Genomic DNA, 12,093 nt, shown 5'->3' with positions numbered 1-12,093 from the left:
GGGGACAGGGTCTCTGCTCTCTTTTTTGCAAGCGTCGCTCAAAAGCCGTTCTCATCTGTATTATTATTTTTAATTATTTTTATTATTAAAAGGAGATCCGCAGGCAGCGCCGTGTTGTTGCAAAGATTCAGCGAGGGGCCATTCGGAGAAACGGGACGAGATCTTCAATGGCTCCTTGGAAAAAAAAATCACATAGGGAAGCCATTAGTTGTGGTTTTGCAAACAGCAGCAGCAGCAACAACACACACACACACAAATGAGTGGAGGAGTCTCCCTCTTGCTTCCCTGCAGGAGACGCGGCTTGCGCTTCTCCTCACCCGCTTTGCTGCTCCTTTAATTTAAATAAAATGTATAGGCTAATGCCGTAATTGAAATGGGAAACATGATTTGTATCTTGCTGTAGCAGGAGGCTGCCTATTGGAGCCCCCAGCGCAGCCGGGCGATTGCAAAATACAAGGCTTTTTCTATGTGTGTGTGTGAGCGCGCGCGTGCATTTCTCACCCCCCCCTCCGGCAGCCGAGAGGAGCAGCTGTCCAATCAGAGAGCCCGGTTTCATAAAAGCTGGCCTCTGATTGGACGGATGGGAAAGGGCATTGGGAACAAAGAAAAGTCCCTTTTCAGGTACAGAGTCTATGCTTGCTTCACACTCTCTGCTTTCTCTGCAGTTCTGATTTCTGCTGCTCGCTGTTTGCAGCTGAGCTGGTTTGTGCAGTGCGCTCTCTCATGTGTGCATGGCGAGAGGCTGTGTGTTTTGCAGGGATTTTTATTTTATTTTTTTAAAAAAAATATTTTAAAGGTCCATGACATCTGGTGCTGTTTTCTTCCAACAAACACAACAACAAAAAAACCAAAACCCATAAATCTTGTTGAAGAAATCTAGCCTCTCTCTTCTTTTTTTTAAATGTTTTTTTCCTCCCAACATAAAAATCGGCTGCAACCAAAACACACTCAATGCAGTTGTAGAAGGAAAAGGTCAACTCGATTCAATACAGACCGTAAGTACGGCTGCGTGGTGTCTCTCTATAGCACTTTAGAAGGGATATATATAAACATATATTGATATATATTTATATATTTCCATATGAAAGGGGAGTGAGTGTTAAGAAATGTGTGCAACCTGGTGTATTCGGGCTTAGAAATAAAAATCCACGATCACGGTGAGGAATATTTAGGAGAGGGCTGAAAGCGTCGCACAAATCATCCTTAACGTGCACTGGAAGGGAGGGGTCGCGTTAAATATATTACATTTTTTCTTGGAGGGGGTGGGTGTTACTGACCAAATAGGGAGAATAAAAATTGACATAATTATGGACCTTGCCTGTTATTCACACCTTCCGCCCTCCAAAGAAAAAAAGAAGATCGGGAAGAGCTTGTGTTAAAATACAGAACAAGCTCTTTTTTTTGGAGGGGGGGGGGAAGGAAATGTCCTTCTGTCACATTGGAACCAGTGTTTGCAATGCTTAAAACCGGGGCAGCCCGAGTGCTTTTGGCGCAGTGAGCCAGTCAAAAAACAGCCTCTTCTTCCCACCTCCTCCCGTGTAAAAAAGCAAATAAATAAAAACGCAACCCCCAAAAACTGCCATGGCCCGATAGAGATTCGCGAAGTGGTTCGTTGCGCTGGCATTTTATTACAATGAAATAAAAATAGATCGCCTTGCAAAGGACCCTCCCCATCCTTGCAGTATTTTTGGGCTTCGTACCTGGAAGCTGTGCCAGCCCTCGAGGGAAAGGGAGAGAAAAATCGACCTTATTTCCAAACCCCCCACCGCATTTCTTTCCTTTTTAAAGACCAGATCAGTATTTTCTTGATACGGTTGTCAACCCCCCCTCTTTTTTTTTTTGTTTTGTTCTCACGACGACCAATTGAGCCCTTGATCCTCACGTGATGTGAAAAGCTTGAACTGTAACAAAATCGCTCCTTTTAGGTGGTTGGTGGCTCCTTCTCCCTCGCCCATCCCCCGCTCTCCCGCGCCCTCCTCCTTCTTGCCTGCTGCGTTCCTTCCTTCCTTCTTTCTTTCTCGCCTGCTTCTCTCTCTCTTTTTTTTTTCCACCCTTCCCCCTCCCCGAACATACATGCAACGCTCCGCTTTTCCAATCTCTCCGCAATTCATTACAGCTTTTAGCTTTCCAAGCGCCAGCTAATTAAAAAATACCCAGCCAAGGCGAGGAGGAGGAGGGGAATAAATGAAAACGATGAACCAGGGTTTGCTGGAACGATTCTGAAAAAGAGAGAGGGGGAAAAAAACCACCCCTCTGTCCTGAAAACAAGGTCGCCCATTTTTATATCTCTGGACTCTTAATTACTGATTTACCCACCACATGACTTACTCACGCCTGCAAACACCCAAACCCTGAAAAGCAATTGCAATCCGATTCCCCACCCCCTTTAAACTTTAAATGGTGGGAATATTTTGCTTCTCTTTTTTTTTGCAAAGGATCCCTTTGCCTCTGTACTCCCACCAAATTTTCTGATAACTGGTTTATCAGGCTCTGCTTTTATTCCCTCCCTTTTCCTCTCTTTCCCTCCCCCCTTCCTTCTCTCTCTCTCTCTCCCTCCCTCCCTCTTTCCCCCTCAAGTTAGTTCAAGAAGTCAGATCTGTCAGGACGAGGGGGGGGGGAAATGCCACTTCCCGACTAACAGGCGGAATCCAGCCCAGATTTTCAGTCCTCTCTCTGCCCCCCTCCCTCTCTTTCACTAATTTTCCCCGATGTTAGCACATTCTGCCTTGTAACAAGCCGGACGCCTGTAGGTTTTCTTTCATGGGATCATTACTTACTGATCAGGATGGCTGCAGAATCTGGAACTGACGACGGGATGTGAAGTTGGAGGAAAACAATTTTGCAACCTTTTTAATTTTTTTGCTACAATCACATCATCTTGGTGCTTTGCTCCAGCAAGGGAGGGAAGAAAATGATTTTTCTTTTTTCTTTTTTCCTGGGGGGTGCTTGAGGGCTTCTGATGTTGTGAATGTGAAATGCTACCTTGCAAGCCTGTGAAGTTGTGAGCAACCAAATATTTTAAAGGAGGGAAAAACAACACCAAATCTCCAAAGAAAAGGTGGTGGTAGTTTTGTGTGTGTGTGTGTGTGTGCGGGGGGGGGGGGGAGGACCTCTGTTTTCCCCCTCATTGCCAAAGTGGAAATATGTTCCTCGACGATTACTCTGGCAGAAATGTTACTTTGGTTTCTTCTACGTGATCACTTGCTCTTTTAAGGAAAATGAAATGGGGGAGCTGACTTTTTTGCTGAGACCAGTGAGGAGAGAATTTTGATTTGCTGGCTTAATTTTTTTTTAATAAAAAAAAAATGATAAAGGATTAAAGGTAAGCAATGTACGTAATATGTATGTAAATATTTGGACACTCAGCCATTGGAAATGGGCAGATTCCTTTGAAAATAATTTTAGCTAAGCTGTGTCAAACACACACTCATTTGCGGTTAGAGGCCGCCTTGGAAGTAGATCATTTAAAGTGTATGTCTTAATCAGTTTCCTGTACAGTCAGTAATACTATATTTAACAGATGGAGCCGTAGGTGACCTAAGACGACATTAGGACCACTTTTAGAAATGTTATCTTCTGTGCATTTTATACAGAAATGGTGCATTCACCTTCCCTCAGGTAAACAAAAAAATGCTAAAATGAATATGCACTTTCATTGGCTCTTGTTGTGTGTGTCAGTAACCTCCTCCATCCCCGCCTCCCTCACAGAAACAAGATAATCTAATCTAGAGAAAAGTCACAAAACTTGAAGGGGGCTGGTTTAAAATAACAAAATTTTTGGAATGCATTTTGGGAGGGAAGCTGCTCTCTCTCTCTTTGTGCCTAAGTGATCCAGAATCACATTCACTGCTTGGTATTTTTTTGTGGATTTAAATCTGTCAACTTTAAAAGGGTTTTGTTTTGTTTTTTTTGCTGTGGTTTTTCTTTTTGGTACATGCCGTTTTAAAGATTGATCTTGGATGATGGGATGCAACTCTAGGGAAGATGCTCATTATCAAAGGCTTCAGTTTATCAGACCTCTTTAAAATTAATATATGGAGTGTCTTTTCTGTCTCCCTTGCCTCTATATTTTTAATTTTATTATATTCTGGTAAAACCCAGCCAAGAAATATTCGACTTTTCCCCTTCCTCGCAGGAAAAGGTGGACCTGGACTTCAGGGTATCTACCCAAATATACCTGGGGAAGGAAGGCGAGAAGAATTACATTTTAAAAAGGCCCACGGAGATAAACGAATGTCCCCTCATCTCCAAAGGAAAGTTCGTCTGATTTTTACTCCAGAGGTCTCATATTCAGGATGTCATTGAACACTTCCGCTGCTGGCAAAGGTGTGGATCCAAACACGGTTGATGCTTATGACAGTGGTGATGACTGGGAAATTGGGGTTGGGAATTTAATCATCGATTTGGATGCTGATTTGGAGAAGGACAGACAGAAATTTGAGATGAATAATTCCTCGAGTTCCAAGGATTGTGGGGGTCTCGCTTCCAGTGGGGTGAACGCTACCTCCGCCTTAGCTGATGGCCTAAAATTTGCTTCCGTCCAGCCCCCCGCCCCGCAGGGGAATTCTTCACACAAAGAAACGAGCAAATCAAAAGTGAAAAGGAGTAAAACTTCGAAGGATGCTAGTAAATCTCTGCCTTCGTCTGCCTTGTATGGGATTCCTGAAATCAGCAGCGCTGGCAAAAGGCAGGAAGCCCAAGGGCGCTCAGGCGAGGCGGCTGGCATGAATTCAGCGCTGGGTCAAAGTGTGAGCGCCAACTCAAATGGCAATAACAACAGCAGCAGCAGCAACAACAACAACGGCGGCGGCAGCGCTATTGCTTCCTGTGGGAAAAATAATAAAGAGGAGAAGGCAGGTAAAGCCCAGGGCAGCAGAGGCTCCAAGCGGGATAAGGATGGAGGGAAATCCAGGAAGGACAAGCAACTTGACCTGCAGCAGGGACACAGCAGCAACAACGGGAGCCAACCTCCCCCTGGGCACTTGTATGGCTTTGGGACCAAGGGAAGTGGCGTTGGGAGCAACAGCCCTTTCAACTGCGCCGCCTCCGCCGTGGGGGATGTCAGCAAAAGTGCCCCAGATTCAGGGTTAATGGGGAACTCTCTCTTGGTAAAGAAAGAAGAGGAGGAGGAGGAAAGCCACAGGAGAATCAAGAAGCTGAAAACAGAAAAGGTAAGACCATGTGCTTTCCCGCCCCCTTCCTTGTTGTTTGATGAAACTTCCCACAACTCTTGCCCAGCTTCTGTTTGCATATAACATTTCAAACTCCCCTTCTCGGTTTCCCCCAGTCCCCTCTTGGCACCCTGGAGTAAATCTTACCTGTTTGCGGTTTGTTTGGGTATTTTTGTTGTTGTTGTTGTTCCGGGGGAAAGTACCAATGCATTGTGGTTCTTAATTTGTTTTGGCTTCGGCGTTTGTTAATCTTGTTGTTTGAAATTGCATATCTGTTGTCTGTTCTTCATTGCCTACACTCAAAGGGAAAAAAAAGTGGTGGTGTCCTTTCTGCCCAGGTGTTGAGAAATTCCTACCCCCACAACAGCAACAAAGGATGCAGAGCAGATATGGGAATCTTCTATTGCCATGGGTTTGAAGAATAGTCCCAAAGTGTTATTGTATTTTCGTTTTTTTGGGGGGGGGTGGAATAATAAGGTGGAGAGTCATTGCTGCTCCTACCAAAGCCAGGAAGCCCTACATAATTCAGAAACTGCCATAAGGAGTGCTTTGTCAGCAGTCATGCGGTGTGCGGATAACCTGTTTGGAAGGAGGGCAGTGGGGGAGGGGGCCCGCGCTGTACCCACATCTACGTGTGCAAAACCCTCTTTTCCAAATATAGGAAAACATGTTCTCCTCTGCCCAGCAGTCTCCTCTTATCTGCATTCTCAAGGAGTTCCTTCATGTGAGCTGCCTGTTCGTTGAGTCGTTGAAAAATGTGTGTGTGTTTTTCTCCCTCCTTTGTGAAGGGAGGTGGAGGGGACTGGTTTCTCTGGGCTATTGTTATTGCTCACTGGGGCAGCGTTTGGTGTAAGCAAGGATTGTTCTGCATCCAGAGTACAGAAGGTTCCTTTGTCATCTAGGGAGCTATTGTTGGCTTATAATTAAGAGTCAAATTAATTCTACAGGTTGCTTAAACAAAGACAACCCCTCCCCAACCCCCCAACCCTTTTCCCCACTCCAGAAAGAGCCCTGCTGGGTAATAGCTGGCGACATGATTGCACGCAATCATTCAGACATTATTCCCATTTCAAGTTTCAGAGCTGGAGAACTTTCTGCGTTGAGTGCAGGAAAGTTGTGTACAGGTGTTCAGAAGCACTGGCTGTGTTGGGTCAGGTCTGTGACTCTTGTGCGGCGCATAATTCTCTAGAGAATCCTGTGCTTGTTAATTTCCCCCGCATCCCTAAGACATGCTCAAAATGATCTCGCTGTAGCAAATGCCTGTTTGATTTTTTTTTTGCAAATTACAGCTTGGACAAGATCCCATTTGCGTGCAACGTAATCTGCACAGCCTTCTCTCTCTCTCATTTAGAGTGTTGAGTTCTGGTTGTGTCCTCCTCCTTCGCTTGCAAACATGGCTCTGAATGGTCTCTGTGTAATTCTTTCCTAGCTGCAGATGTGTGGGGAGTTTGGGGAGAGAGAGAGAGAGAGAGAGAGAGAGAGAGAGACCCAGATTGGTTGACTTCCTAAGGTATAAAGTGCGGTCTGTGTTCTGGCTTAGTGAAATGCTTCTGCTGTGCTCTGAAAGCTGCCCTAAAATCTCAGGCTCCAGTGTTGTTGTTGTGTGTGTGTTTTTTTATTAACTCAGTACAGTAGGCACTTGCTTTTGTTGCCAATAGCCTTCAAATTGCAGTTCTCTAATCTGCTTTAACTATCTAGATAAATTGCCCTAATCCAGTCTTCACAATGCTTGTGGTTAAAGAGTCAGAGCCATTTGATTGGATTCAGTGGATGGCTGGAATGTGGGAGGTGCTGCCCTTTCCTAACCTCCTTAGCCTTTTAATCTTTCAGCCAAATGTTCACATTCAACAATTTTGTTTAGCTGGCAATCTGAACATTTCAGTATCTCAAAGGCTGCTGTCATGGCAACAAGAGATTAGACAGTGGTGTGGTTTTCCTCCCTCCCTCCCTCCTTCCCACCCGCCCCCCTTGTGTGTGTGATCCTTTTCATTCCAGTCACACAGGAAATTATATGAGGAATGAATTCATATACAAGCAAAGTACATTTCAGCCAGTGTAATGTAAATGAGGTAATGTGTAAACTAGGAACAAACCTGTCTGGAGGAGCTGTTTCCCCCCCCTCCTTTTGCCAAAGGAGCACTTCTTATTTCAGCACTTGCCTTTATAGAATCGGTGGAGTTTGAATTACCAGTAACACCCACTGCTGTTGGCTCAAACTGACTTTAATGACTTCACTTGTTAGAGCCCTGCAGTGCTGCCCCATTGTCTGCCACACTGGTGTGTTGGCTTACTGTCTAAAAGCATCCTTCAGGTTTTTTTACTTCGGGGAGAAATTCCTTTCAATCAAATATTATGTGTCTGAATGTGAAACCTTGCTGCAAAAGGATGTGGCACTTTGTGGTGCTGTTTCCTTCTCCTCCCCTTTCTCTCCTTTTTAAAAAAGATAACCAAGCATAGTCCTTGCTGAGGAAAAAGAAGAAGATATATTTGGGAAATTAAAATCGAATCTTTCCTCTGTCCAAAGATGTAGTAGATACGTGACCAGCACACAAATAGCATCCCTCTTGGACTTGGCATGGATTTTCCAGCAGTGGGTGGCTGAATCAATTTCCACACTTAAACTGGCATCTCCCTTTAAATAGGTTCTCAAATTTATTAATAACTGAATATTCAAAACCTTTGTCTTCTTGTCTGTGACAGCGCTTAGCTCTCTAAAAAGCAACAGCCACAACATGGAAAGCCGAGAGCAGATTCCCAAGAGGCACAATTGCTATTTAATTTTAACGTTTTGCTTAAAGAGTCTATTTGGGGGGTTTGCTTCTTCTGTTTCTGTACTGCAGAAAGTCACACAAAATCACGCCCAACTGAATCCAGTGAGTGTCTTCCTCTCTCCTCTTAAGAGATGCCACTCCCTTGATGTGTAGGTAGAAGATGTGAGTATCTTGGAATTTAAAAAACACGTCTGAGGTTACATATTTGTTCAGCCCATTGGGTGGTTAACACACCACCAATGTGTAAATAAGTAAAACAATGGGAAAGGTTTGAGTGTCTAATTGTGACAGGCCAAATACTCATGTCAGGCTTGGAATGTTAAAATCTGGCCCCTTTCATCATTGCCAAATACCAACTGTTTTGTAGGAAGTTACAGAAATTGCTAATCAGCAAGAGTGCCCCTTTCTTTTATGGTTTATCCATTTCTGCTGCTGTTACCCTGTGAAAATTTTAAGTAGTCTTCAAGAACTTCCCATTTGATTTATATGCTGTGTGTGCAATAATTGTTCATTGTGCACGTTTACCAAAACTGGTACAGTGTGTGTATAAAAACACACATCCTTAGCCTATTAACATGCAGTTGCTAGCGGTTGATTATTGTGGCCAGCTTTTCGCATTTTCTGTACCGTCATGGGACACTTGACACGTTTTTCTTAAGAATGTGTTTTGACTTAATGGCCTGGATCGCACGTCATATTAAACCACAGTCAACGTTAAACTATGGTATAATCTGAACCAGCTAATGTACAGTTCTCCAAAGTTCTCCTCTCTCGCTCCTAGAGCAATGAACCACAAGTTTTCTGCTCCAGGCGATCACAAGTGGTAGGCAAAGTTTCCTCTCTTCTTACTGCTTGCAATTTGTTTTTTTTTGGGGGGGGGCAAACCCAAAAGCCCAGGTTGTTTGGCGTCTTGGTTGGGTTGGTACCTCCAAGTGCATCTCAGTCAGGAGCAAAACTCTGTGCACACCAGCAGCTTTAACGTGATGTGCAAACGCTAGCCTATGAGTTTATGAAGATGTGTGTGTTTTAATATGCCGGCTAATGCTGCTGTTTAGGGGCCATTTATTCACTGCCGGGAGAAGCAAAGGGCAGAAAGGTCACTGGCTGTAATTAAGGAACAAAGTCCATTGTTGCTGGACAGCAAACTGTTTTGAAAGCTACATAAGGGATTTAGCTGTCGAAAACATTGATAACTCTTGGGCGCTTCATAATCAGCCCTGCTCCGGGTTCTTAATGCTCTATAGCGCTGTCTAGTAGTGTGACAACGTTTTTCTGGGTCTAGGTGAAGAGGTGATGGCCTTTGGCTGAGGAAAGCTTTCTGTATGAACCCAGTGACCTCTCAGGCCAGATTCATTCTGTATTGAATTCCTCTGCAAGGTTAAAGTATCACTGAAACAATGGGCCCTGAGACATGCATAAAGCAAAGCATCTAAAGGAATGTGGTTGTTGTGAACCACTTCGGGGGGGGGGCATGTAAATTTTACACAGGACATTACTTAATCTTACCATATTTTTTTTTTTAAAAAACCAACAACTTCATGAATGCCCAGTAAAAGAAATGAAAGGAATTTTAGGATGTGTTTAGCTTCAGCTTGTTTTGCGTGCTTTAATTAGGAGTATATAAATACTTTTTTGAGCGAAGAAGCAGTTTATAGCCCAATAAATGAAAACGCATTTTAAAAATGCTAAGCAAAACTCGTGTAACCACAGAGGTGTTCAATAACCAGATTTGAAGTAACACGCAATGTACCATCTGTTCCCAGTTTGCAATATAAAAAAAATGAGTTGAACAAACGTGAGATTTGCTAACATTCCCCTCCCCCCCCTTTTTATTATTTAAAACATTGACCTGTAACTTTGTAGAAAGGCAGTGGATTTCTAGAATACAAGAAAGCCAGGGACAATGTGTGCCCATACGTATATTTCAAACCTCTATACTTTTAAGAAAAGCTTAGTTTTAGTTTATCGCTGAAGAATTGAGAACAGGGAATCAGCTCCAGCAGCCCAACAAGGACCAGCTTTTCAAAGATCTCATTATTTAGCAAGTGCTTGAATTATTCTGTCCATTCCCTCCCCCCAGAGGCAAGAGAGAGGAAAAAAGGGAAACGGGGAGGGCAGGAGAGAAAAACATTCCCGAAGGATAATTTTAGTAGGTTATTACCAATTACCTAATGGTATACATGATAAAAGCTGTTCACTGAAATTTCCAGGAAACAGACTCTTTAAGAAAGCTAACTGAAATGGTTGCATTAGGTGCAGAAAATCATTTGAAAGACAAAAGCTGAATTTCTGAACTGTTAGGCAATAGGATTCTTGGCTGCAGACTGTGCACCTTGGAAAAAAAAACCAACTTCCTGCCTTTGTTTGAGGTCTGTTATTGAAGCTAATGACTGGTCTTGTGTTGCCTTGAGATAAATGGCATTATCTCTTGAGTAGGCTGACAGGAAACAGACATGTTAATGGTGAAGCTGCGGGGAGGATCTGCTGTAGTTCTGACAAAAGAGTTAAGCGTGGACCCCTGGTTGTGATCATTAACACATAATGCATTTCTGCTTTTCCTGGCAGGTCTGTGATAATTGGAAAGCTACTTTTTCCAACAATCACTTAAGCCTCCAAACCCATCTTCCAGTATATATCTCTGCCTGCAAAAAACTTGTGAACCTTTTGTTAGAAAACGAGGAACACTGTTTAAATATCAACAATTACATTCTGATATTTACAGGAGCCTTTTTTAAAAAAAATAATAATGAAATGAACATACTGTGTTGGAGATGAAGCAATAGGTTTTTAGCAAATGGGAACGAGGCATTATAACATTGCATTGGAAAATGTGATGAGCCAGCTGGATTGTTATAATCTAGTCTAAAAGCATCAATTGGGTGAGAACCAAGTTGTTGCCACATTGAGAACAAAACACACAAACACAAATGTGTGGAAATTACATTGTATTCTGAAGGGGTTAAGGGTTAGGGTACTTGAATTTCATGAAGATAAGACTCTGGAAACTTTTATGGGCTATGGTGGTATGACCCAGAAATCATAATATTATATAGGTTCAAACTCTGATACTCCATTTAAAATTAATCTAGATTAATTCCCACTCTTAAATCTGTATTTGAAATAATAAATATTGCTTAGAATTCCTGACTTAAAACTCCACTTGAAACGTTTACACTTTTTTTTTTATTTTGTTTAACATAAGCAAGCGCTTTAGTAACAGGAAAGGCAAAAGATTCTTGAAGGATCCCCTTAACACTAGAAACAGCAATGGATTTTTATTTTTATTATCCTGCTTTGTAATCTCCTCATTAGAAACGGCTGTTGGAGGGTCAAGTCTCTTTCATAGAATTGTAGAGTTGGAAGGGACCCCTAAGCATAGCTGTCAACGTTTTCCCTTTTTTAAGGGAAATTCCCTTATTCCGAATAGGATTCCTCGCAAGAAAAGGGAAAAGTTGACAGCTATGCCCCTAAGGATTATCTGGTCCAACCCTCTGCACTGCAGGAATATGCATCTTGTCGCTTTCAGGGATCGAACCTGCAACCTTCAATAGAAGCCATTTCACTGAAATAAGAAATTTGAGGTTCTCTGTCCTTTCTATATACAGTGGTCCCTTGGTTTTAGAACAGCTTAGTTTATGAACAAGTTGGAAATAGAACGCTGCAAACCCTGAAGTACCGTACTTTTCCGTGCATAAAGACAAGGTTTTTTCCTTTTAAAATTATGTGGGGGTCGTCTTTTACATTGGTAGGGCATAGGGCGGACGTTTGATTGTTTGGTGCCACATAGTCAGTGGCTATTGGGCGCGTTATTGGTTGCAGCGTCAATGGCTGGTGTTGATTGGCTGATGCTGCGGCAGTTGGGCGGGCGATTGGCAGCTTCTGCCGGCGATGGGACAGACGAGAGGTGTTTTTTGGTAGGCTAGCAGGTGAGTGATTTTCGGCAATCCCCTCTAAAAAAACCTCAACAACCCGGATAATCCCCACTCCCCCCAAAGCTCAACAACTTTGGGCAATCCTCCGCAAAAAAGCTCAATAACTCTGTGCGATCTCCCCCCATTTTCTTAAATTTGAGTCCCCCAAAATAGAGGGTGTCTTATACATGGGGAGCGTCTTATAGATGGAAAGGTATGGTAGGTGTTCCGGTTTGTGAA

The 12,093-nt window shown here is 43.2% G+C and overlaps 1 protein-coding gene across 4 annotated transcripts in view; it reads left to right on the top strand.

The window, feature by feature from the left end:
* Positions 1-624: 624 nt before the first annotated feature.
* The window catches only part of ZNF608 (zinc finger protein 608), a gene marked incomplete at its 3' end in the record, with an annotated part of 129,996 nt that continues 118,527 nt past the window's right edge, over positions 625-12,093 (top strand). For 2 of the 4 annotated variants that reach the window (XM_083576495.1, XM_083576497.1), the window contains exons 1-2: positions 1,930-3,322; positions 4,136-5,171. In XM_083576495.1, coding sequence (XP_083432621.1) covers positions 4,296-5,171 — 876 coding nt within the window. In that variant the 5' untranslated portion in view covers positions 1,930-3,322; positions 4,136-4,295. Of the gene's footprint in view, positions 996-1,926; positions 3,323-4,135; positions 5,172-12,093 lie in introns of those variants that run through there. The other 2 variants (XM_083576496.1, XR_014539757.1) reach the window with 2 other exon arrangements.

This window comes from Podarcis filfolensis (genome assembly GCF_964270895.1).
Source record: "Podarcis filfolensis genome assembly, chromosome: 11".
In the NCBI taxonomy this organism is placed as follows: domain Eukaryota; kingdom Metazoa; phylum Chordata; class Lepidosauria; order Squamata; family Lacertidae; genus Podarcis; species Podarcis filfolensis.
Note: the sequence above shows the minus strand (reverse complement) of the source record. Positions and strands in the feature narration are given on the sequence as shown.